We start from the raw sequence: 27,656 nt of genomic DNA on the forward strand, positions 1-27,656 counted from the left end.
TGGTGAGACTAGAGAATTGCGTATTTGCTCAAAGGCACTTTGACATTCTGCATTCCAAACAAATTCTTGATTATTGCTAGTCTTTGTCAGTCCATGTAGCACACTAGCTATGCTACTGTAGTTGGGTATAAAACGTGAGTAATACTGTGCTAGCCCAAGAAATGATCTAACTTCACTAACATTAGTTGGTACAGGATATTCTAGCACAGCTTTCACTTTGTCATGATTAACAGAAAGACCATTGTCTCCAATTGTGTATCCTAGATAAGGAACCTTAGAGGAAGCTAGCTTACACTTTGCTGGGTGAAGTTTAAGATTTGCCTTCCTAAGCCTAGCAAAAATTTCAGTCAGATGCTTTTTGTGTTCACTCCAATTTTCTGAGAATACTATGATATCATCCATAAATGCAAGACAGTACTTCCAGCTAATACCTTTTAATGCTTTTGACATTACTGCTTGAAATGACATTGGAGCATTCATGAGCCCAAAAGGAATTCTGTTGAATGTATATACTGCATCATGGGTAATAAAACTAGATTTATCCTTAGTATCTTTGTCTAATGGCACTTGCCAAAAAGCACCTTTTAGATCCAGCACACTAAATATCTTAGCATCTGCACTGCCCAATGTATCTATGACTTCAGTGAATAGTGGTAAAGGCCATATCATTGGTTTAGTGACAGCATTTATGCGCCTATAATCTATTGCCATGCGCCAAGAGTTACCATCAGACTTCTTTACCATAACAACAGGGGAGCACCATTCACAATCGTCATTTTCCTCTATAATACCTAGCTCTAACAATTCTTTTACTTGTCTAGAGATTTCTTGCTTTATCACTGGTGAGGTTTTATAAGGAAATGAGCGTATTGGATGAGCTTCACCTGTGTCAATTTTGTGAGTATGCAGATCTGTGCAACCTAGATCAGCCCATGATTTGGCAAAAACATCAGAATTTTCCTCTACCATGCTAACTAGCTCAGCCTCATCGTTGCTATTTAAAGCACATGTTGAAAAGTCAATGTTCAGCTCATTAGCTGAAACTTGCTCATCAAGCGGAACTACTTTCTTGCTACACACTTGCACGTTCATATGGCTATTATTAGCTGTAACAGCTAGTTCACTGGCTTTGATGTTCTTTGTGGTATTTGTGGAATGTTTGTTGATAGGGGAAATTCTAGCTACGGGGATTCCCTTTTGAACAGTTATGTCCTGATCTGTGTCATTTGATATATGATAGACTGGTTTGTCTCTGCTAATGATACAATGAACACCTTTGCAACCTTGCAATGGACCAGAACTATAGTCTAGAGGTTCAGCTACACAGTCACGTAGTCCTCTATTGTCACTAGCTATCGAATTATCAGAGAATATTACAGGGAACACAACGATGCTTTGGGAAGGTATATCAAATGTTTCTGCTGTGATAACACTCACATTCGAAAAGCGTTTATCTAAACTCTCAATAGTAGAAACAAATACACCTTCCAGAAACAAAGAGCCATCCTGATTGTCATATTCTACAGTGGCATTATGAGCCTTCATGAAATCTACACCTAGTATGATGTCATGACTAAGATTCTCTATAATATGAAACATGACTACAGATAAAACTACCTATACTAACCTCTACATCAGTAACACCTAATATAGGAACTACTGTGTTACCTACACTTCTAAGATTAGGAGTAGCACATTCGGTTAGCTTACACTTGGGATTGATTCTATTTAGAGTTGTCATGCTCATACAAGAAGTTTGTGCCCCCGTGTCCACAAGTGCATGAGCAGAAAAACCCCCAAAGGCAGCAAGAATAAGGCACTCAGACAAACCCCCAAGGCAACCGGCGTGAACAGGAGCATTTGATTGCTATTGCCGAGATGATTCCCCCGACCGGGACGAGGCACCAGCTGAAGGCTGTGACCCAACTCCACCAGACCTGCAGTAGGCCACAAAATGCCCCCGCCGGCCACAACCCCGACAAGTTGCACCAAAAGCATAACATGCATTTTTGCTATGAGACTTACCACATCGTTGACAGTTCTTGATATACCCAGCATGGTTATTGCTTCTAGCGCTATGACTACTGTCATTGCCATTGGTGTTATTGTTAGCATGATAACGATTGCTCTTGTTCTGTTCTTGTCTAGGCATGTAACGTGCTACCGCTGCTTTAATTTCATTTTGAATTAATGTTTGTAGTTCAGTCGAGACAGAAACACTAGCCACAGACGGTTGTGTCGTAGTCATAGGACCTGTTGTAGGAGCTAATATCCTGGCATACTCCAATATAGCTTCAACCGTGGCTGGTCGATGGCACATTACTTGCTTTTGTACATCTACTGGCAGTCCTCGCATTACCGCTTCTAACTTCTCTCTCGAACTTTTATTTGTTTGAGATATCAGACAGTCAATGTCCTCAGCAAATTGTTCTATAGTTTCTTTACCAATGTTCCACTTACGAGCATTAAGCTCTGCTGTTGCTCTCCATATTTGGTCATCGGTTCTACCATAGCGTAGGCCCAGCTCTGACATAATTCCTTCAAACGTTGCTTTCTTTGCATTAGGCAACGAACTATAATAATTATAGGCTCCACCCGCAAGCAACAATGGTATTGTCCTTTTCTTTTCACTGTCTGTCATTTCATTGTCCTGCATTACCAACACTAGCTTTTCTGACCATTCTATAAACTCCGTAGTTGCACCATAGCCTGAAAATTTTCCAATTAATGCTAATTCTGTCCTTGAAATACTTTTCTTAGGCTGCTGTGGTCACACTTTCACTTCCTCATTATTGTCTGACATTTCTCCCACAGCCTGATCACTTTGCTGCTGTAGCTCAAATAATTTTAGTCTGTCCTCCAAGCGTCTGAGCTCCTCTTCCTTCTCAGCAAGCCTCCGAAGCAAAGTCACATTCTTGGGTGGCATAACTAATGATAGGTACTTCAAGATCAAATAAGGCTACCTCCACCATGTGTAGTATGATTGTTATTGTGTGTATTATCTTCTGTAGTGTAGGACTATAGTAGTTTAGTTTAGTGTATTGATGTGTATTGCTAATTAATATTAGCGTGCTTATTGCTTCACATCTAGAGCCCAACTGTCTCTATTTATTAATTACAAGTAAAACAGTAAAACACATAAAAAGGTCAGAGGTCAATAGTAGTCACATGATAAAGCTCTCAACAAAAAATTCTCTCAACCAACATCTAGCAAAAACTCCCAGCTTGTCTAAAGAAACATCAACTTTTTTACCTTTTCTATTAAGATTTGTAACCAAAATAAAAAGGGTGTCAAATACACCTTCATCTTCCATAGTCCTCTTTTCCTATAACAATACACAAGGGCACTGCCTTAAATCAAAAATTCTTTTCTACTGACTTCTTATAAATTATCACTAAAACTACATTTGACAATAATAATGATAATAATAGTGAAATTATATTATGATACAAATCTCTTGTAATTTTACTTGAAATTGTCACACAGAATAAATAAAATAAAATAAAGGAAACAAAATCATTGTAGTTAAAATGCTTTATAAAAGTTTGCTTTGAACCCGTCTTGAACTTATGACATAGAAGTAAACAAACTCACCACCAACTAAGTTAGTGACTTACCCTGAGTAGTCACTAAATATTCTTTACTATAATAAGAGCAGCATTAGATGACATTAAAGATTTTCTGTGAGGAAAGAAGTCATAAGAGGGGACTATTCACTACTCCTTTTTTTATGTGAAAAATCAGGTCCACTTCAAGCAATTCAAAGTCCAGTTGGATTTTAATTTCCATATAAATGTGCCTGCTTTTAAATATTTCAGTTTCATCAGCGTACAGTGCAGAGTTATCTACTCCCTTTTCTTCTTCTCCGCTAAATAGCTCTAGAAAAGAAAGAGGAGGAGAAATTAGTAACATTAATTTGAATCTAGCTATATATCAGAGTTCAAGGTTCAAGTAAGACTCAAAGAGTAAATATGACCATGTGGAGCAGACATAGATTTAATATATTAAAAAGACTGAGATGAGTTGGTGAAGAAGATGTTTATGCAGATAAAATCAATAGAGATATAAAGGCAGCAACTTTCCCTGAACTATGGAAAACTGATATAGTTACCCCACTACGCAAGAGTGGTGATAAAAATAATTTATCTAATTATAGACCCATATCTTTACTTCCTATACTTTCTAAAATTCACGAAAGACATATACTTACTGCACTTCAAATACACTTAGATAACAACAAAACTATAAGCAGCTTACAGTCAGGATTTAGAAAAAACTACTCTTGCATCATCACCATTCATCATCTCTTCTCTACTTGGTCAAACATGATAAAAAAATATTAATACTTTAGTTATCATCATTCTTGACCTTCAAAAAGCTTTTTACAAGCTTAGAAGTAACTGGTGAACTTCTAGACACCATCAGATCATAACCTGAAAGGACGGCGACATTGAGTAAAAATAAAAATTATCTGCTCAGATGCTCTTCCTATAGCTACTTGAGTTTGGTAAAGTTCTACTCTTACACCCACGACTATTTCAATTTTTCTTAAATGGTTTATTAAAATTAAAAACCGCGCCAAATTAAACCTCATGCTTATGCCGATGATATATGATTTTTTATAACTTATAGTAACCCTTCATGGCTACATTCTAACATAGACACATACCTGAAACTTGATCGACAGTTCTGTGTGACAAATCAAATGTCTTTCAACATCTAAAAATCCTGCTATCTTCTAATAAATTCACCTTTGAATTTCCCTCTCACAATTTCTATATTTGACAGTAGCCTAACTACACAATCTACTTCTAAACTACTTGGCTTTATTATCAACGACTCTATTATGGCTAGACCACATCTCATTCATTTCAAATAAAGTATCATCTAACCTACATTTATTTTATAATATTCCTCATCTTACATACTTTGAAACTGTCCAACTATATTACTATAATCTTATCCAATCCTATCTTATATATGGCCTACAGTTGTTCCACCCTACAACACCTGTAAAATATACCGACACACTATTTATGTTACAAAAAGAGTTTTGCGACTTATATGCAAATACCTAAACTTACTCCATAAAAACCATCGCTTACTACCTGCCAACTTAATAACAAGCACTACTGGTGTTCTTTCCTTACCTAAGCTATCACAGTACTTTACCTGCCTCACTGCTCATTCAATACTCCACAATAACTGCCCTAAATATCTCAGCTATAGCTTTCAAACCACGATTACAAAACCAGAACCAAATTTATAGATATGTGGGACTCTATGGAAAACATACTGTAAAATATGACTATTGCTTACTACCATAAAGATTCCTCATATACAAAAAAATGTATATAGATACACTTTTATGCATCCTCAATGAATGGAAACTCTATTAGAGAGCCAGGAAAGTGCTGAACCACCTTTTACAGTGATAACAGTAACAAGAGCAGAGTTATTATGTAAATAAGTGATTAACAGCTACAGTTAGCACCTTAAATGCATCTAATAATCATTACTAGTTGCTAATAAATATATTGATTGAATGTGTCCCGGTGAGCTCTAGTATCAGCATTGACTCACATGACATGACGTTGAAGCCGGCTAATTGTTCTCTTTTATCTTGAATGCTTTAGCCGCTTGTCTATACAAAGAAGGCGGGCCATTGCCGGGAAATCCCCTAATTCTGTTTATCGGTGCTATTTGACTAGATATGCTTGATTGGTTAAACACAAATGACCTTATTACGGGAGCCAGCGATGCATTATAATTTGGTGTCACCGAAGGCACACAGCTAAGTTTCACACTGACGAAGTATTGTCTGACTAGGATCACAGGTTAGTATAAGATCAGTATAAGGTTATTTCCTTTTTGCATTATTTGTCGGGATTTAAAATCTGGTTTTAAAATAATAAAATGTTGAATGTATATTACAAACTTGACTGTACTACAAGCTGGCTTCAAACCTTTTGCTTCATCCCTTTGGGATTCACTTGTAGTTAATGATAGCTACAGTATTCATTGCAGTGCATATTGTAGCTTGTGCTCCATTGTTTAGGTTTGAGCATATACACTACAGAATGGAAGAACAGGAGAATACTCGCTGTGGGTTTTGTTTGGAAAAACTGATAACTACTACAGACCCTAAAGAGTTACCATGTTCTCATGTCTACTGCTTGTCCTGTCTTACAGCTGATTATAAAAAGACATGTCCAACATGCAAGTGAGTACAACTCCAAGTATTTATCTTGTCTACCACATTGAAAACTAGTCATCTCAGCCTACCAAAAAATTATGTTTGGTTTGTCACAAAATTCTGCAGTTCAAACATGCCTTTTTGGCATTGTGTTTGATCACTAACTCAGTGGTTTAAGCCACATGGTAAATACCTTCTGTTTCCTGTTCACTTGAACCAACGCTTTGTAGGAATCACTGGTTACACATCTTGTACAACACATTAAATATATATATTCATTTATTAACATATTAGTGTATTCTAATATTATAGTCAGAGGTGGACAGGAGAGGCCGATTCCCTCCAATCATATTCCTTGACAGCTGAAATGGGCTGCCCAAAAGGAAATATTATTACTTGTGACCCCTGCAAATCAAGTGAAAGTCCAGCCAATGTCTACTGTATCAACTGTGAGAAGACATTTTGTGAAACGCATGAACAGGTGAGTGTGACACTCATTGACAGGTCATAATGTCTGACATGAAGGTAATTTATTTATACCACTTTACCTTTTGATAGGATCATGACAAGCTATTTGACCTTGAGCATGACAAAGTGAGTATATCAACGTATGCATCTTCTCGGGCGAGTTACCATAGTAGTGGAGAAGCAGCCTAGAGCTATCTTTCACTCTTATTTATATAAATATGGAGAATAAAGTAAGATCAGATTCTTGGCCAGAATTTTATGCTGAGTTCAATTATATAGTTTCTACACCTATAACTGGTCACATTTAGAAGTTCTAGGACGATTTTATTTTGAGAGAGGACAACTCCTAAAATTTCGGAAAATTGGTATTTTTCCGTTTGAAATTACTGCTATGAGTCAAGTTTTCACATTTAAGAGTTAAAAAAGCATGGAGGATAAGGATTGTGTCTTCCATTGTTTGGAAAAATTGTGGGGAAACCTTGGTTAGAGTCACAGCACAGCAGTGAAAAACTGCTCAGGGGTACACACAGAAGTGAACCGAGTTGGATGATGAACTTAACATAGTAATTGCAGCAAACATTCTTGAACATGACTCACACACAAACCTTGTCTGTCACTATGCATGCCACAAAAAATACTGCAATAAGTTATTCTTGGAAAGAGCTGAGGCCAGACATACGAAGAGAAAATCAGCAGAGGATACTGTCAGCTCTGAAGAGGTGGGTACTGTGGTGTCAATCCATTTCACCACTGGGCACTGAATAGTGTTGCTCCTCATTGTTTTTATTGCCATTGTGATACACATAAATTATATATTTATCATTAATAAATCTCTATGTTCACATTGTTTTACAAATTTAGTAAGAGCAGAGCAATGTCATTTGTGCCCCATTTGTGTTAACTTATTTGAAAGTCTACATGGTGTTTGGTGACCAGGCCTGCCAACCCAAGAATGGGGCAATGCGTGAGATTTGGTTTTGGGGCAATTGATGTATCAATGATAGTATGTGTAAAATTGTGGAAATTGGGGCAAAAATCTCACGTATTTTCATTTTTTTTTGGGGTGATTGCGTGAGTCTCACGCCCAATGCGTGAGAGTTGGCAGGTATGTTGGTGACTTCCGTCCATGTTATAGTCATGCACTGTTACAATGACTGATTATTTGTGTCATGGGTTTATTCTAGACAACCACAAAAAATTAAGGTCATTTGGCACTGTTAGAGGAACTGGTCCTCTTTTACCACAGTTGTACATCATGTCAGAAGATAAATGGTTGAAGAAATCGGGAAAGAAAACTGTAAGAGATACGCTAGTCAAAGCACAAACCTTGACAGCAGGTGATGCATCAAGTCTTGTTACTAATAAGCTGCATAATTATGACGACCTACTCAGCCCTCTATTACTTCCAAAGTAACCAAACAACATAAATTTTTGGCATTCACTTTTTTATAGGATTGCTGATTGACTCCGCCAGAAGACGGCCAGATGGACAAAAGGTATTGGATTTAATTGGTCAGGACCCTGACTTGGTAGCTATGGAAGCGAGATACCACAGAGTATGTTTCAGAGAATTCATCCGCCAAGACACTAGGACAACACAGCCAGCCGTACAAAGGTAAGCCATTTTGTTTGTCTGCAATCAATCTAACTTGAACATATACTGTATATCTTATATTATTTTAGAATAGAGCTATCTAGCAATGGCACATTACCTTGCCAAATAGACTGATTATTCTGGGCTTTTTGTGGTCATTGGTGAAAGTTTTTCATTGCTTTTTATATTGATGCTTTCAGAGAATCAGATCCATACAATGAAACGTACCGGAAATACTTTATGCCATTCTTGAGTAAAGAGGAGCAGTGCACAGATCAAACAGGATCTTGATGTATACATAGCATTTTCTTCCAAGTGCAACAAAATCAGTTTTCAAATTGATGGGAAAACCAGTTAACAAAAATATAGTGAGTCTAGCATCAGATCATGAGGAAGCTGACACAAGAATGACAGCACATATAATGTCCATCATGGAAGACAAAGGATCGAACTGTACGGTGATGATAAAGTGTCAAGATACAGATGTGTTTATGATTCGTATATCTTGCGTACATGAGCTTCCATCAGATCAATTCTACTACTTCTGTGGGAAGAAAGAACGAATGCGATGCATACACATTGGAAATGTATCAGGTATTCTAACACCGCCCTACTACCAGGCACTTCTGGGTCTACATGCACTCAGCGGTTGTGATAGTATCAGCGCATTTTATTCAAAGGGAAAGAAATCCTTTCTGAATTTGCTCAATCAGAACCCTGAGTTCATCAATGTATTAAGCTCTTTGGGCTTGGAGTTTGAGGTAAGTGATGATACTCAGCACTCTATAGAGAAACTCATATGCAGGCTTTATAATATTGACACAACTGAAAAGGTCAATGAAGCAAGATATTTGGTTTATTGCTCTCCCTCAAGGATTTCCCAAGCTAACCTTCATCCAACCCAAGATGAATTGAGGCTGCATGTAATGAGAGCTGGTTACCAAGCAGCCATATGGCGTAGAGCTGTGCAGCCAACAATTGATCCACCCCTACCCACTAATCATGGCTGGACTTTGTATAATGGAAATCTCAAAATCACATGGATGACACAGACCCATCGCCTTCTGGTGTGATGAAAGACATTTTATGTCGCTGTAAGACAGGATGTTCATCCAAATAAATGGTTATATAATATTGTGTATATGTTAAACTCTATGCAACTTGGAAAGATATAAATATTAAATCTGAAATATGTCACAAATTCTGATCTTGATTGATGTATTGCAACCTCTTTGCCTTCCCAAAATGATAAACTGGCGAAATTTGAAATTATATCATTAAATTCATGTATTACATAATACATTATGAAAATGTTGTGGTAAGTTGAGAGAATTGTCAATTACATCCTCGGAACAAGCTCCAAATTTTGGTCCAAAAACACATGGAATTGAGTGGTATTCACAATTATATTTAATACATACTTCAAGTTATGCATATAACTTACATAATAATATTATGTAATATAAATTCAAATCCATCCGTTTTTGAAATCTCAAAATATGATATTTGAAATTAGCTACAAATTTGGATCTAGTTTGATGTATCACAGTCCCGCTCTGTACTGGTCGAACTTGTAAATTATAATAATTATATTATTAATTTATTGTATCACGTAATACATTATAATTAGTCTGGTGGCTAGTTTAGAAGTGTAGAAACTAGATATTCAGAATCAGCATAAATTTCTGGTCTAGAACATTATTTCAGCATATTGTCCATCCTAATATAAAATAAATCACTTTTTTGAGCACTTTATGGTAGGCTGCTGCTCCACTATAGACTTTTATGCAAGGAACACTCAAACCAAGTTATTACTATAGCCTGTGGCCTGTGCTATCAGGTGTTCTGTGCGAACTGTGACATGGGCTCCCTATGCCGAGGAGAGGAAGAAGGTGAGACCATTTTAAGTCTTTCAGTTGAGCTGTCGATAATGTGACAATTCATTTTCATGTGACCAACTCATATTGTCACTCGGAGTTACCTTCTCTATGTCTGGCTTTCCTATGTCTAAACTGGTTTAGAGAATTACAAAACACACACGTATGGATATATATATATGTATATACATACATGTAGATATATATATATATATATATATATATGCACCAGCAGGAAACTGTCAGTAGCTGAAAAGATAAGTGAACTATTTAATTTTTGAATTAGATATATACATACTATAATACATAAGCATACTCTAGCAGCCCGCTGCAGGGTTATCACAGACCTTATAATTGGTATTGAAGCACTAGTGAATTGATTCCGCTAATAGCAAAAGTAAGCAAAAATAGCATCGCACTGTTTCAAAACAGAGGAATTGGGGAAAACAAAAAAGCAGATGAAAGAATTAGCATGAAAGTCAGTCACTTCCAGCTCCCACAACTAGTCTCATAGCTATAAAACCAAAAACAATTTCAATAGGTAGCTTTGACAGATAAAGTTATATGATTTGTGAGTGAGGGAGCAGTCTCTATATATTTCTGAAGAATCTATAATAATTTGATGAAACAAAAGCTCAACAAACTTACAACGCTTTTCTTATATGTAATGTTTCAACATTTCCTTTCCGAAAAGCTAGGTAGGTCATCCAGTATTCAAGTGATTTTGAGGTTGCTTTGTACATTAAGTCTATAATAATATAATAACTGCACCAGCTCCTTTTGCTTCAGAGCCTTCATCAGGATTTGGATTTGCAGCGTCAAAATCAAACACAGGACTATTTGGTAGTACAACAGATTCCAATACATTATTTGACAATACAGCTGCACAAGCTCCCTTTGCTTTAAAGCCTTCATCAGGATTTGGATTTGCACCATCCAAATCAAACACAGGACTATTTGGTAGTACGACAGATTCAAATACATTATCTAACAATACAACTGCACCAGCTCCTTTTGCTTTAAAGCCTTTGTCAGGATTCGGATTTGCACCATCCAAATCAAACACAGGACTATTTGGTAGTACGACAGATTCAAATACATTATCTGACAATACAACTGCACCAGCTCCTTTTGCTTTAAAGCCTTTGTCAGGATTCGGATTTGCACCATCCAAATCAAACACAGGACTATTTGGTAGTACGACAGATTCCAATACATTATCTGTCACTACCACTGCACAAGCTCCCTTTGCTTTAAAGCCTTCGTCAAGATTTGGATTTGCACCATCCAAATCAAACACAGGACTATTTGGTAGTACGACAGATTCCAATACATTATCTGACAATACAACTGCACCAGCTCCTTTTGCTTCAAAGCCTTCGTCAGGATTTGGATTTGCAGCGTCAAAATCAAACACAGGACTATTTGGTAGTACAACAGATTCCAATACATTATTTGACAATACAGCTGCACCAGCTCCCTTTGCTTTAAAGCCTTCGTCAGGATTTGGATTTGCACCATCCAAATCAAACACAGGACTATTTGGTAGTACGACAGATTCCAATACATTATCTGACAATACAACTGCACCAGCTCCTTTTGCTTCAAAGCCTTCGTCAGGATTTGGATTTGCAGCGTCAAAATCAAACACAGGACTATTTGGTAGTACAACAGATTCCAATACATTATTTGACAATACAGCTGCACCAGCTCCCTTTGCTTTAAAGCCTTCGTCAGGATTTGGATTTGCACCATCCAAATCAAACACAGGACTATTTGGTAGTACGACAGATTCCAATACATTATCTGACAATACAACTGCACCAGCTCCTTTTGCTTCAAAGCCTTCGTCAGGATTTGGATTTGCAGCGTCAAAATCAAACACAGGACTATTTGGTAGTACAACAGATTCCAATACATTATTTGACAATACAGCTGCACCAGCTCCCTTTGCTTTAAAGCCTTCGTCAGGATTTGGATTTGCACCATCCAAATCAAACACAGGACTATTTGGTAGTACGACAGATTCCAATACATTATCTGACAATACAACTGCACCAGCTCCCTTTGGTGACAAATCTGGAGCTTTAATGCACAGAAATGTAAGTTTATAGTGAAGTTGAAAATAACAATGTGTCATCTGTCAACAGTTTTTCTAACCAAATGGAAATCTATTTGATGATCAGCCAATCATTTTTACATGCATTTAGCATTCACTGATAAACCTAATCTAGCACTTGACTCAGTGTTTATGTACCAAACATTTTAGCAAAACCTTTTCTTCAGTAATGTGATGATTATTATAACACCTTGACACTCTAATTTAAGTGCATTGTCTTGTCATGCCTAATTTATATAATTTTCTATCTAATGTTACCCACTACATCAATATTACGATATGAGTTCTTATCTGATGTTACTCACTGTATTTATATTACTGTACGAGTTCTTATCTGATGTTACTCACTGTATTTATATTACTGTATGAGTTCTTATCCGTTGTTACTGTGTTTATATTACTGTATGAATTCTTATCGGATGTTACTCACTGTGTCTATATTACGATATGAGTTCTTATCTGATGTTACTCATTGTGTCTATAATACTATATGAGTTCTTATCTGATGTTACTCACTGTGTCTATATAACTAACTATATGAGTTCTTGTCTGATGTTACTCAATATGTCTATATTACTATATGAGTTCTTATCTGATGTTACTCACTGTGTCTATATTACTATATGAGTTCTTATCTGATGTTACTAACTGTGTCTATATTACTACATAAGTTCTTATCTGATGTTACTCACTGTGTCTATATTACTATATGAGTTTTTATCTGATGTTACTCACTGTGTCTATATTACTACATAAGTTCTTATCTGATGTTACTCACTGTGTCTATATTACTATATGAGTTGTAATCTGATGTTACTCATTGTGTCTATATTACTACATAAGTTCTTATCTGATGTTACTCATTGTGTCTATAATACTACATGAGTTCTTATCTGATGTTACTCACTGTGTCTATATAACTATATGAGTTCTTGTCTGATGTTACTCAATATGTCTATATTACTATATGAGTTCTCATCTGATGTTACTCACTGTGTCTATATTACTATATGAGTTCTTATCTGATGTTACTAACTGTGTCTATATTACTACATAAGTTCTTATCTGATGTTACTCACTGTGTCTATATTACTATATGAGTTTTTATCTGATGTTACTAACTGTGTCTATATTACTACATAAGTTCTTATCTGATGTTACTCACTGTGTCTATATTACTATATGAGTTGTAATCTAATGTTACTCATTGTGTCTATATTACTATATGAGTTTTTATCTGATGTTACTCACTGTGTCTATATTACTACATAAGTTCTTATCTGATGTTACTCACTGTGTCTATATTACTATATGAGTTGTAATCTGATGTTACTCATTGTGTCTATATTACTACATAAGTTCTTATCTGATGTTACTCATTGTGTCTATAATACTATATGAGTTCTTATCTGATGTTACTCACTGTGTCTATATTACTATATGAGTTCTTATCTGATGTTACTAACTGTGTCTATATTACTACATAAGTTCTTATCTGATGTTACTCATTGTGTCTATATTACTACATAAGTTCTTATCTGATGTTACTCATTGTGTCTATAATACTATATGAGTTCTTATCTGATGTTACTCACTGTGTCTATATAACTATATGAGTTCTTGTCTGATGTTACTCAATATGTCTATATTACTATATGAGTTCTTATCTGATGTTACTCACTGTGTCTATATTACTACATAAGTTCTTATCTGATGTTACTAACTGTGTCTATATTACTACATAAGTTCTTATCTGATGTTACTCACTGTGTCTATATTACTATATGAGTTGTAATCTGATGTTACTCACTGTGTCTATATTACTATATGAGTTGTAATCTGATGTTACTCATTGTGTCTATATTACTACATAAGTTCTTATCTGATGTTACTCATTGTGTCTATAATACTATATGAGTTCTTATCTGATGTTACTCACTGTGTCTATATTACTATATGAGTTCTTATCTGATGTTACTAACTGTGTCTATATTACTACATAAGTTCTTATCTGATGTTACTCATTGTGTCTATATTACTACATAAGTTCTTATCTGATGTTACTCATTGTGTCTATAATACTATATGAGTTCTTATCTGATGTTACTCACTGTGTCTGTATAACTATATGAGTTCTTGTCTGATGTTACTCAATATGTCTATATTACTATATGAGTTCTTATCTGATGTTACTCACTGTGTCTATATTACTATATGAGTTCTTATCTGATGTTACTAACTGTGTCTATATTACTACATAAGTTCTTATCTGATGTTACTCATTGTGTCTATATTACTATATGAGTTCTTATCTGATGTTACTCACTATGTCTATACTACTATATGAGTTCTTATCTGATGTTACTCACTATGTCTATATTACTGTATGAGTTCTTATCTGATGTTACTCACTGTGTCTATATTACTATATGAGTTTTTTTTCTGATGTTACTCACTGTGTCTATATTACTATATGAGTTCTTATCTGATGTTACTAACTGTGTCTATATTACTACATAAGTTCTTATCTGATGTTACTCACTGTGTCTATATTACTATATGAGTTCTTATCTGATGTTACTCACTGTGTCTATATTACTATATGAGTTCTTATCTGATGTTACTCACTATGTCTATATTACTATATGAGTTTTTTTCTGATGTTACTCACTGTGTCTATATTACTACATAAGTTCTTATCAGATGTTACTCACTGTGTCTATATTACTATATGAGTTCTTATCTGATGTTACTAACTGTGTCTATATTACTACATAAGTTCTTATCTGATGTTACTCACTGTGTCTATATTACTATATGAGTTCTTATCTGATGTTACTCACTGTGTCTATATTACTATATGAGTTCTTATCTGATGTTACTCACTATGTCTATATTACTATATGAGTTCTTTTCTGATGTTACACACTGTGTCTATATTACTATATGAGTTCTTATCTGATGTTACTCACTGTGTCTATATTACTATATGAGTTCTTATCTGATGTTACTCACTGTGTCTATATTACTATATGAGTTTTTTTCTGATGTTACTCACTGTGTCTATATTACTACATAAGTTCTTATCTGATGTTACTCACTGTGTCTATATTACTATATGAGTTCTTATCTGATGTTACTCAATATGTCTATATTACTATATGAGTTCTTATCTGATGTTACTAACTGTGTCTATATTACTACATAAGTTCTTATCTGATGTTACTCACTGTGTCTATATTACTGTATGGGTTCTTATCTGATGATACTCACTGTATCTATATTACTATATGAGTTCTTATCTGATGTTATTCACTGAGTTCATTTATATAATTGCAGATATCTCATAGAGGAACAATGTCAGTAAATTTTGTCGCACCTGACGGAACAGATAATATGGTTAAAAATGGTGTATCCATGCAAGTCAAGACCAAACATTATAATATAACCAGAATGCATCAGTATGAAGCTTTCAGTGTTGAGGTAATTTAAATGAAATGTACTCTCTTATGTATTTCTTTGAAATAAACACGGTAGAACATTTGGCTAGAGAGTTTACTGTTTAAATTTTCAACAGTTTGTAAGACACCCAAGTGATATTAACTTTGCTAGCTATGACTGCAGTTATCACTAAATAGATAATGAATGTTGATTTACGTAAGTTCATGACATTTCTCTTATTTACTTATGAGAGATGTTGGCTCAGGAGATATAAGTTATGTCCAGTTATGAAATGACTAGTACAAGCCCAAAGGTTTCTTGACCATCTAATCTTTCATGAGTAGAAATCAGTGTTGGATTCAGAACTTTTTACTATCCCTTCTTCTGTCTGAATGCAAAGTCTTAAATACTTTTAAGAATTTCTGGTTCTCCTCAGTTGTGTGTATTCAGTGTAACAAGTTTAATAGAAGAAGTGTTATAGCACTATTCCTACACTTATCTGTTCACAGGAACTCAGGCTTGATGACTATCAACTGAATGGAAAGCGTCCATTTGTGTTTAGATTACCTTCTTCCAGCTTTGATTGCGCTTCCTTCCAGAAACTGACACTCAAAGAGAAGCCACCTGCAGACAAAGGTTTAGCGGCATTCACATTTGATAGCATTTTTATTGGTTTTATTCATAACATGTCTCAGTAACTGTTTTTTTTAATATAGTGAGTCTGTTTATTCTGCTTTTATTTTTAAATTTGTGTAATTTTTATATTTCTTTACATTGAAGCTCAAAACTTTAGAGGATTTTCTACTTTCTAGCAGGTTTTACTAAGCTTGTTACAGCTTGTAGAGCGCTACCTGCTGTTCTTAATTAAGCTGTTAATGACTAAACCAAGAATGTAGCTAATCATCTAGTGGATGAATCAGATATGACTCATCAGAATAAAGCTTCCTAATGAGGCTTATTTTTTAAGAACTGAAAAGTTAAATCAGACTTGTTTAAAAATGAAAAATTATTGTTTATCGATTACATAAAATAGTAGAGTTGTTTCCTGTAGCTAAGTCGATGGAGGACAACTCCAGTTCAAACTCATTATCACCCTCACAATGCAGCATATGTACAGGTATTGTTGAGAATATATCAATTTATAAGACTATGGTAATGCAGACCTTGAAACATGATTTCTGTTTGTTAGTCCCGCGCCTCCACAAATTCATGCCTATTGCTGATGTGCTGAACAAAGCGGATGAGCTGTTAAGGAGACGACTCCAAAACATCTCTGAGCGGTCTACAGAGATCTGCAGAGCTGAGAAACAGCTTTGGCAAATTGTTGATGATGCTGATATTTATAACAAAACAATGAAGTCATATGTAGACAGAATCATCAATGAGAAGGTAACTCCCTGAGTGTTTCAGGCAATCAGCACTGAGTAGTAACAATGTTAAGACTAGACTTGATAGGTTGTAAATCAGTGTAGTATTTGGAGTATCTTCTCAGTGTTTTGATGAAATGGGAGTGGCTGATGCTATCAACCACTATAGTAGATGACAATATGACGATATTGGTACAATGACAATATTGGTATATTGTGCGGATTAAAATCATTTAAAATGAGTGAGTATACATAGCCTTGTCATCAGTCACTTGACAGGTGAGGTTTGATACAACTATACTGTGTTCGATATAACTATACAGGGTTTGATATAACTATACAGGGTTTGATATAACTATACAGGGTTTGATATAACTATACAGGGTTTGATATAACTATACAGGGTTTGGTATAACTATACAGGGTTTGATATAACTATACAGGGTTTGATATAACTATATAGGGTTTGATATAACTATATAGGGTTTGATATAACTATACATGGTTTGATATAACCATACAGGGTCTGATATAACTATACAGGGTTGATATAACTATACAGGGTTTGATATAACTATACAGGGTTTGATATAACTATACAGGGTTTGATATAACTATACAGGGTTTGATATAACTATACAGGGTTTGGTATAACTATACAGGGTTTGATATAACTATACAGGGTTTGATATAACTATATAGGGTTTGATATAACTATATAGGGTTTGATATAACTATACATGGTTTGATATAACCATACAGGGTCTGATATAACTATACAGGGTTGATATAACTATACAGGGTTTGATATAACTATACAGGGTTTGATATAACTATACAGGGTTTGATATAACTATACAGGGTTTGATATAACTATACAGGGTTTGATATAACTATACAGGGTTTGATAAAACTAAACAGGGTTTGATATAACTATACAGGGTTTGATATAACTATACAGGGTTTGATATAATTATGCAGGGTTTGATATAACTATACAGGGTTTGATATAACTATGCAGGGTTTGATATAACTATACAGGGTTTGATATAACTATACAGGGTTTGATATAACTATACAGGGTATGATATAACTATACAGTGTTTGATATAACTGTACAGGGTTTGATATAACTATACAGGGTTTGATATAACTATACAGGGTTTGATATAACTATACAGAGTTTGATATAACTATGTAGGATTTGATATAACTATACAGGGTTTGAGTAACTATACAGGGTTTGATATAACCATACAGGGTTTGATATAACTATACAGGGTTTGATATAACTGTACAGGGTTTGATATAACTTTACAGGGTTTGATATAACTATACAGGGTTAGATATAACCATACAGGGTTTAATATAACTATACAGGGTTCTATATAACATTCTGACCCTCATCACCACAGTCTTCATAGTTTGCATGTGAATGAAGACCAAAGGTCTTGTATAGAATATAGATCTTTTATAGAATAAAAGATCTACCTGGTACATACATTTGAGTATCCACTTTGTTTGTCATGTTTGTGTTAACAAAAGTATTTATTGAGGCCAAATGAAATATAGTAATAAGGTAATATGAAATATGAATTTCAGTACCAGGTCTTGCTCGAGAATGGTGAAAAAATCAAGGGAGAGCTTGAGAGGAAGTTTAAAAGTGCAGTTGCAAGAGCTGCTCTACGTACGGATGAACTGAACTCAGAAAGTGAACATCTGCAGACATTGGAGAAAGAGATTGCCTCCAATATAGATTGCAATGGAGTCAGCCTTCTTGACTTTATGCGTAAAAACAGATCAATCTTGAACAACACCAGCCTCCAGCTCTTGAAGAAATTTAGTATTGAGAAAGAAACTTTGCAGCTAGAAGGTTTGTATTTGAGTCTTATTTAAACCTCATATGCGCTAAGCTATCACTTGAAATAGATCAGTAACTGAGTCACCTGTAAGTAACATATCAGTAACTGGGTCACTCACAAGTAACAATTCAGTAACTACGTCACTCGTAAGTAACAAATCAGCAACTTGGTCGCTCGTAAGTAACAGATCAGCAACTGGATCACTTGTAAGTAACAGATCAGTAACTGGGTCACTCATAAGGAACAAATCAGTAACTGGGTCACTTGTAAATAACAGATCAGTATCTAGGTTACTTGTAAGAAACTGAACAGCAACTGGATCACTTGTAAGTAACAGATCAGTAACTGGGTCACTCATAAGTACTAGATCAGTAACTAGGTCACTTGTAAATAACAGATCAGTAACTAGATCACTTGTAAGTAACTGAACAGCAACTGGATCACTTGTAAGTAACAGATCAGTAACTGGGTCACTCTTAAGTAACAGATCAGTAACTGGGTCACTCGTAAGTAACAGATCAGTAACTGAGTCACTTGTAAGTAACGGATCAGTAAATGGGTCACTTGTAAGTAAAAGATCAGTAACTTCGTCACTCTTAAGTAACAGACCACTAACTTGTAGGTTGTATTAAACCGCTTGCTTTGGTACTTTTTAGTTTTGAAATAAGACACAAGATTTGAACAATGATCTGTATTTTCAATTTAGTTACAAGGTATGGCTGGTTAAGAAATGTGTGAGTTAATATAGTGAGTTAACTACACTTACATGAGACTATGACAGAGCAAGAAATGAATTATCAAAAAGAAACTTCTGACATGGAATTATAGCTAACTTGCCTGGTATTTACATGTAAGTAGGTGAGGAAGGTAGATACTACGCACGAGACCTTTAATGACCACATGACATAAAGCTACTGACTTTACTACACGTACTACTGAGTAGGAGTTCGCTTCTCTTGCTTTCTAATAGAATATTTCTTCATGTTCTGTTTATTAGTATGAATAAAGAAAACCGTTAAAACATCTTTCTATCTCTCTTTCTTTTCTCTTCACTTCCCCTCTCTCTCTTTCCACCTTTCTCTCTCCCCCTTTTCAGCTACCTCTTTCCCTCGCCCTTCCCCGGTTTGTCTTTCCCCCTTTCCCTCTCTCCCTTTCCCTCTCTCTCTTTACCTCTCTCCCTTTCCCTCTCTCCCTTTCCCTCTCTCCCGTTCCCTTTCTCCTGTTCCCTCTCTCTCGATCCCTCTCTCCCGTTCTCTCTCTCCCAATCCCTCTCTCCCACTCCCTCTTTCCTCTCTCCCTTTCTGTCCTCTTCCCGCTCTCTTCGCCTCGCTCCTCTCTTTTCGCTTCCCTCTCCTCTCTCCTCACTCCCCTCTTCTTGCTCCCCTCTCTTCACTACCCTCGCGTCTCGCTCCTCCTCCTCGCTCCCTCCAACTCGCTCTCCCAATTCGCTCCCCCCATCTCGCTCCCCCCATTCGCTCCCCCTATCTCGCTTTTCTTCTCTCCCTTTTCTTCTCTCCCTTTTTTTCTCTCTTTTTTCTTCTCTCCCTTTTCCTCTATTCCTTGTCCTCTATTCCTATTCCTCTTCCCCTTCTCTTCATTTTCCTGACTTCCTTTTTCTCTCTTCCTTTTCCTCTCTCCCTTTTCTTCTCTCCCTTTTTTCTCTCTTTTTTCTCTCTTCCTTTTCCTCTCTTCCTTTTCCTCTCTTCCTTTTCCTCTCTTCCTTTTCCTCTATTCCTTTTCCTCTCTTCCTTTTCCTCTCTTCCTTTTCCTCCCTTCCTTTTCCTCTTTTCCTTTTCCTCTCTTCCTTTTCCTCTCTTCCTTTTCCTCTCTTCCTTTTCCTCCTTTCCTTTTCCTCTCTTCCTTTTCCTCTCTTCCTTTTCCTCTCTTCCATTTCCTCTATTCCTTTTCCTCTCTTCATTTTCCTCTCTTCTTTTTCCTCTCTTCCTTTTCCTCTCTTCTTTTTCCTCTCTTCATTTTCCTCTCTTCATTTTCCTCTTTTCCTCCCTTCCTTTTCCTCTCTTCCTTTTCCTTCATTCCTTTTCCTCTCTTCATTTTCATTTCTTCATTTTCCTCTTTTCCTTTTCCTCTCTTTATTTTCCTCTCTTCATTTTCCTCTATTCCTTTTCCTCTGTTCAATTTCCTCTCTTTATTTTCCTCTCTTCATTTTCCTCTCTTCCTTTTCCTCTCTTCCTTTTCCTCAATTTCCTTTTCCTCTCTTCCTTTTCCTCTCTTCATTTTCCTCTCTTCCTTTTTCTCTATTCCTTTTCCTCTCTTCCTTTTCCTCAATTTCCTTTTCCTCTCTTCCTTTTCCTCTCTTCATTTTCCTCTCTTCCTTTTTCTCTATTCCTTTTCCTCTCTTCCTTTTCCTCTCTTCCTTTTCCTCTCTTCCTTTTCCTCTTTTCCTTTTCCTCTCTTCATTTTCCTCTCTTCTTTTTCCTCTCTTCCTTTTCCTCTCTTCTTTTTCCTCTTTTCCTTTTCCTCTCTTCCTTTTCCTCTCTTCCTTTTCCACTCTTCCTTTTCCTCTCTTCTTTTTCCTCTATTCCTTTTCCTCTCTTCCTTTTCTTCTCTACCTTTTTTCTCTCCCTTTTTTTCTCTCTTTTTTCTCTCTTCCTTTTCCTCTATTCCTTTTCCTCTCTTTCTTTTCCTCTCTTCTTTTTCCTCTTTTCTTTTTCCTCTCTTCATTTTCCTCTTTTCCTTTTCCTCTCTTCCTTTTCCTCTTTTCCTTTTCCTCTATTCCTTTTCTTCTCTTCCTTTTCCTCTCTTATTTTCCACTCTTCATTTTCCTCTCTTCCTTTTTCTCTCTTCCTTTTCCTCTTTTCCTTTTCCTCTATTCCTTTTCCTCTATTCCTTTTCCTCTTTTCCTTTTCCTCTATTAGGTGATAAAGGTAAACATGTAAGTAGATGAGAAAGGTAAACATGTAAGTAGATGAGAAAGGTAAACATGTAGGTAGATGAGAAAGGTAAACATGTAAGTAGATGAGAAAGGTAAACATGTAAGTAGATGAGAAAGGTAAACGTGTAAGTAGATGAGAAAGGTAAACATGTAAGTAAATGAGAAAGGTAAACATGTAAGTAGATGAGAAAGGTAAACATGTAAGTAGATGAGAAAGGTAAACATGTAAGTAGATGAGAAAGGTAAACGTGTAAGTAGATGAGAAAGGTAAAAGTGAAAGTAGAGGAGAAAGGTAAACATGTAAATAGATGAGAAAGGTAAACATGTAAGTAGATGAAAAAGGTAAACATGTAAATAGATGAGAAAGGTAAACGTGTAAGTAGATGAGAAAGGTAAACGTGTAAGTAGATGAGAAAGGTAAACATGTAAGTAGATGAGAAAGGTAAATGTGTAAGTAGATGAGAAAGGTAAATGTGTAACTAGATGAGAAAGGTAAACATGTAAGTAGATGAGAAAGGTAAACATGTAAGTAGATGAGAAAGGTAAATGTGTAACTAGATGAGAAAGGTAAAAATGTAAGTAGATGAGAAAGGTAAACATGTAAGTAGATGAGAAAGGTAAATGTGTAACTAGATGAGAAAGGTAAACATGTAAGTAGATGAAAAAGGTAAACATGTTAGTAGATGAGAAAGGTAAACATGTAAGTAGATGAGAAAGGTAAACATGTAAGTAGATGAAAAAGGTAAACATGTTAGTAGATGAGAAAGGTAAACATGTAACTAGATGAGAAAGGTAAACATGTAAGTAGATGAGAAAGGTAAACATGTAATTAGATGAGAAAGGTAAACGTGTAAGTAGATGAGAAAGGTAAATGTGTAAGTAGATGAGAAAGGTAAACGTGTAAATAGATGAGAAAGGTAAACGTGTAAGTAGATGAGAAAGGTAAACATGTAAGTAGATGAGAAAGGTAAACATGTAAGTAGATGAGAAAGGTAAATGTGTAAGTAGATGAGAAAGGTAAATGTGTAACTAGATGAGAAAGGTAAACATGTAAGTAGATGAGAAAGGTAAATGTGTAACTAGATGAGAAAGGTAAACATGTAAGTAGATGAGAAAGGTAAACATGTAAGTAGATGAGAAAGGTAAATGTGTAACTAGATGAGAAAGGTAAACATGTAAGTAGATGAAAAAGGTAAACATGTTAGTAGATGAGAAAGGTAAACATGTAAGTAGATGAGAAAGGTAAACATGTAAGTAGATGAGAAAGGTAAACATGTAAGTAGATGAGAAAGGTAAACATGTTAGTAGATGAGAAAGGTAAACATGTCATTAGATGAGAAAGGTAAACATGTAAGTAGATGAAAAAGGTAAACATGTTAGTAGATGAGAAAGGTAAACATGTAAGTAGATGAGAAAGGTAAACATGTAAGTAGATGAAAAAGGTAAACATGTTAGTAGATGAGAAAGGTAAACATGTAAGTAGATGAAAAAGGTAAACATGTTAGTAGATGAGAAAGGTAAACATGTTAGTAGATGAGAAAGGTAAACATGTAAGTAGATGAAAAAGGTAAACATGTAAGTAGATGAGAAAGGTAAACATGTAAGTAGATGAGAAAGGTAAACATGTAATTAGATGAGAAAGGTAAACGTGTAAGTAGATGAGAAAGGTAAACATGTAAGTAGATGAGAAAGGTAAACATGTAAGTAGATGAGAAAGGTAAACGTGTAAGTAGGTGAGAAAGATAAATCTTACACACATGACCTTTAATTAATAACCACATAAAGCTACCGCCGACCTCACTACACCTACTATTACTACTGAGCAAAAGTTTTCTTTTCTTGTCTCTAAATAAAATATTTCTTTATGTTCTGTTTATAATATGAAGAAGGAAATTGTTAAAGTATAAGGCTGACTTAAATGTGCTCTTTTCTATTACAAGAGCTGCGTATGCCTGGAGTAACAGCAATGATCTCTTCTTGCTTGTTGCTAATAATAACTACATACTTGGGGTAAAATTGTAAGTTTAGTAAAAAACTTTACTATAAAACTTATTTCTGTTAACTAGATAGAAATTCATATTTATTAATAGTATAATTATAAATTTATGATTATCATTGTATTGCTATATATAATTATTGCTGTATATATTATACAATCATTTATAATTCATAACATATAAACATTTCAATTAACTATGAAATGAAAATTTAAAAAATGGAAACAACAAATTGATTATGTTTCCTCTAAGCCACGTTATAACGCATCTTGAAGGGCATAAATCACATTTTTATTACAGCCTTTCAAAATGTTAACCAGTTATAGCCTGGGTTCCCAATTCGCTACTTGATAGGTCCAATCATCAAATGGCAATGGAAGCCATACTTTCCCTCTCACCTGCAGCTGACCACTAAGAAAAGTACAGATGAGCAAATTCTCTCTTTGACCTTCATGAAAAACGGTTCTGTCCTTGTGGCTGCAGAGAAGAACATTCTAGAAATTAGAGACGCTCAACTGAAAGTTCGACATCGACAGACGACATCAGGTACTCTTAAAGCAGTGTCTACGCTCAACAATCAACCTGCAGCCTTGATACATGATGATGACAAAGTAGCCTTTTATCTATATGAGGATAATCTCCTTGAGGGTAGAAAGGTCATAGAGTGGAGAAGCCCTGAGCTCGAGTCATATGATCTGGCAGTATTTGAGAATGAACTAGTAGTATTAGAAGTGCTTGCCAAGAAGATAACGCGTGTCCGTACTGATGATTGGACAATTGAAGAAGAGATTTTAGATACTAAACCTGGCTCAATATGCATCGTTGATAAAAGCTGCTTCTGGGCTGCCGACTCTACGTCTATTTGGAAACTCGACAGCCATTTAAAACTGAGTTTTGGGTGTAGCCATGTGCCGTGGGAAACTAACGGAAAACCATTGGCATCTGTTCGACTCTGTAAAACTTCAGATGCGAATGGGTTTTTTTATGCGAGCAAAGGAAACCGGATTCTATCATTTCCTTTTACAGGTAAGTTTATAAATCTTTACGTTTGTCTGTCATTCATCTGTCCAGTTATAGCAATAAAGTTATAGCAATAAAAATATCCTTCGTACTGGATTTGAACTCGTGATATTCAAATCGCACGCCGACTAACAAGCGCGGGTAATCACAAGGCTATGCAGTTCATATCATACCCATTGCTCTTACCATATACTCACTGTATATCCTTTTCGGATTGCACATGAAAATATTTAATTGATACAGTGCGCTCTTGGGCTACGATGCCCCTGTTATAAGCTTGTTTACGTCTCACAATGCAACACAATGCGTTTTCGTTATATAAGGACAAAATTCTTTTGACTTTTTTCCGTTATATTATATTACCAAAAACTTCTCTCAAAATTAAAATTTGACAGTTGGCATACTAATTACGATGAAATAACAAAAATGCTGTTATGCTATTCGCCGAAATCACTCCTATAGAACGCCTGAAAGAAATATGATGATCACTATCTCTGTTCAGTGTTATTCCAAGTCAATCCAAGCCGAGCCATGCCGAGTCAAGACCGAGCTGAGCCGGGCCGAGCCGTGTCGGGTCTAGCCAAGTAGAACGGAGGTGGAGCTTACTAGCTATATCAGCTCGAACATTTGTGTAGAAGAGCAGAGTTTTTGGCCTGTTCATTGCTTGTTACTTGATCATTGTTGTACAATTTATGAACTAAGCAGAAATATATGTATAAACTCATGCCCCGAGTCTTGTACTAGTGGAGGAAAAGTGAAGGTCGCACAAAACCTTTACACTATGAAACACGAAAAAATGTGATGATCACTATCTCAGTTCAGTGTTATTCGTTATAAGTTATAGTAAAACCGTAACTGAAAACAGATAAGTAATAAAATATTAGGCAATGACAAAGTTGAAGTGTAGTTCAGTAAAATGCATACTAAAACTCAGCTTTGGTAAGTTAAAATCATTTAGGTTAAAATCAACATTTACATGTATGTTATACGTTTGTCTAAAAGGAACCACCTACGATACGTACTGCATGTAGTAGATTGTAATGCTACATTTTCTTGCAGATCATAACCACTAAATACACAAAAACTACTGTACGTAACTATAGTTACTAAAGTTAACATATTGTTTTGCTACTATTTTTAATGTGAATAGTCTGTGAATAACATTTTGATGATTTTTACAAAGGTGTGTTTGCATAAGATAGTGATATAATGCTATCACTTAATTGAATTAAAATCATATAATTTTATACCAAATCATTTTTTATTGTAATCACGGTAAAACAACCTTTATTTAGCCGTTATTTGCTAATTATTTAACATTTACATTTAAACACCTTTACTGTTGTTTTATTTTCCCTCCTAACTTATTCGACAAAACCTTTTTTGTGTGATATGAAATTTAAAAGTTACAGTTGCTTGAAAAAGTTTCAAAACCTTTACAGTTGTTTTCTTTTTTTCTCTTAATTTATTTGAACTGCACAAAACACTTCATGAAAGTTGAAAGTTACATGTTGCTGGATGTTGAATAAAGATAAATTTTCTGTGCAAAGACTTTTTTATTACCCGAGCAACGCCGAGCAATCACCTAGTAATAGTGATATAACGGTATCTCGCCAATTGTCTATAAATAGACGATTTGCTATATACCGCGGTTCGATATATCAAACTCGCAATATCAGATGGAATGTTGATTTTTGGAAATCGCCAAATTTTAGAAATCTGAATAATCAGAACTTCTGTAAGATCTTCGGAAAGGCTTGCACTAGTTATGCTCATTTACTCTCTTGATGTAACCAAATAATTTTTTGAGGTTTCACTTTCCTTTGTTGTAGCATTTGTTTCATTTGTTAAAAATTGTTACAATAAAATTATTTATCATACAAGAACTCTCGAACTAAACAATTGTTTCATTAAAATTATCTGTCATACAAGGTTTAACATTTACTGAGTTTACAGAGAATAATTCAATAAAACCTGATGAATTAACTAGTTTCACCAAAAAGACAACTTTTAACATAAACAACGTATAATAACATATATTAACAAATCAAAAGTTAGCTTTTTAAAATGAAGCATTTATTCCAGACAGAGAAACACAATTCCCACCTATTTTTCACCCACTAACTAAATTTGTCTTTTTATAAATTCTTGAACGATTGTAACGCGGTACATATCAAATGTGTATTTATTTAGGAATGTTACCCAACCTTGACCTAATTAATGTTTGAAAATGTACTGAATTAGATACAATATTTTGTCAAAAATATTTTAGGATGGAGACATAGCTTCTTATCTGGCCCAGACCTATCTGTAAACCAGGAAATCACTGATCTAGCTGTGTGCAGAACTAACCTGGTTGTAGCCTGTGGACCCGAGATGATGTTGTTCAACATACTCTAACATGGGATTTCTTCGCTCGAGCCTTTTGTATATAGGAACTTTACCTATCTTATAGACACTAATATCCACCGACTCCTTATTGTCACATCTTCCATGTGACAATAAGGAAGCCATTATGCCGTGGACAGTTACACTGTAATTCTATAAACCTAGTAAAATATTTTTAGAGAAATAATGCAGTCATGTTAAACACTTGATTTTACACGGCAAGAAAGCATATCAAAGTTAGAGGATGAGAGAAGACAACTTGCAAGATTACAATCAAGAGACACTTCTGTGGTATTTAGATCAAACCATAGACACAACTATATTAGTTACCTCTCTTTTTGCACATCTGTGATTAATGTTTGCAGCCAACAAATACATGTTGTACCATAGAGTGTGAAAATATTAGCATGACTACATATTCTGTTGCCAGGAG

The 27,656-nt window shown here is 35.2% G+C and overlaps 1 protein-coding gene and 1 pseudogene across 1 annotated transcript; one reads left to right on the plus strand and one right to left on the minus strand.

Moving 5' to 3' along the window:
* The first annotated feature begins 16,993 nt into the window (after positions 1-16,993).
* On the plus strand, positions 16,994-27,271 carry LOC137401752 (uncharacterized). The gene is made up of 4 exons (XM_068088223.1): positions 16,994-17,085; positions 18,666-18,936; positions 24,170-24,841; positions 27,108-27,271. The coding sequence occupies exons 1-4, from the start codon at positions 17,050-17,052 to the stop codon at positions 27,233-27,235; spliced, it is 1,107 nt and encodes a 368-aa protein (XP_067944324.1). The 5' UTR covers positions 16,994-17,049; the 3' UTR covers positions 27,236-27,271.
* Positions 20,520-21,843, minus strand: LOC137401817 (RNA-binding protein 25-like; annotated as a pseudogene).
* Positions 27,272-27,656: the final 385 nt, after the last annotated feature.

The sequence above is a fragment of the Watersipora subatra genome, chromosome 8 (assembly GCF_963576615.1).
Source record: "Watersipora subatra chromosome 8, tzWatSuba1.1, whole genome shotgun sequence".
Taxonomy (NCBI): Eukaryota; Metazoa; Bryozoa; class Gymnolaemata; order Cheilostomatida; family Watersiporidae; genus Watersipora; species Watersipora subatra.

Excerpts from the sequence above, each read along its gene's own strand:
- LOC137401752 (XM_068088223.1), top strand. The coding sequence starts at position 17,050 with ATGAAGTCATATGTAGACAGAATCATCAATGAGAAG. Across the intron at positions 18,937-24,169 it reads AGAAACTTTGCAGCTAGAAG|GTCCAATCATCAAATGGCAA; the intron begins GTTTGTATTTGA and ends GCTACTTGATAG. Across the intron at positions 24,842-27,107 it reads TCTATCATTTCCTTTTACAG|GATGGAGACATAGCTTCTTA; the intron begins GTAAGTTTATAA and ends AAAATATTTTAG.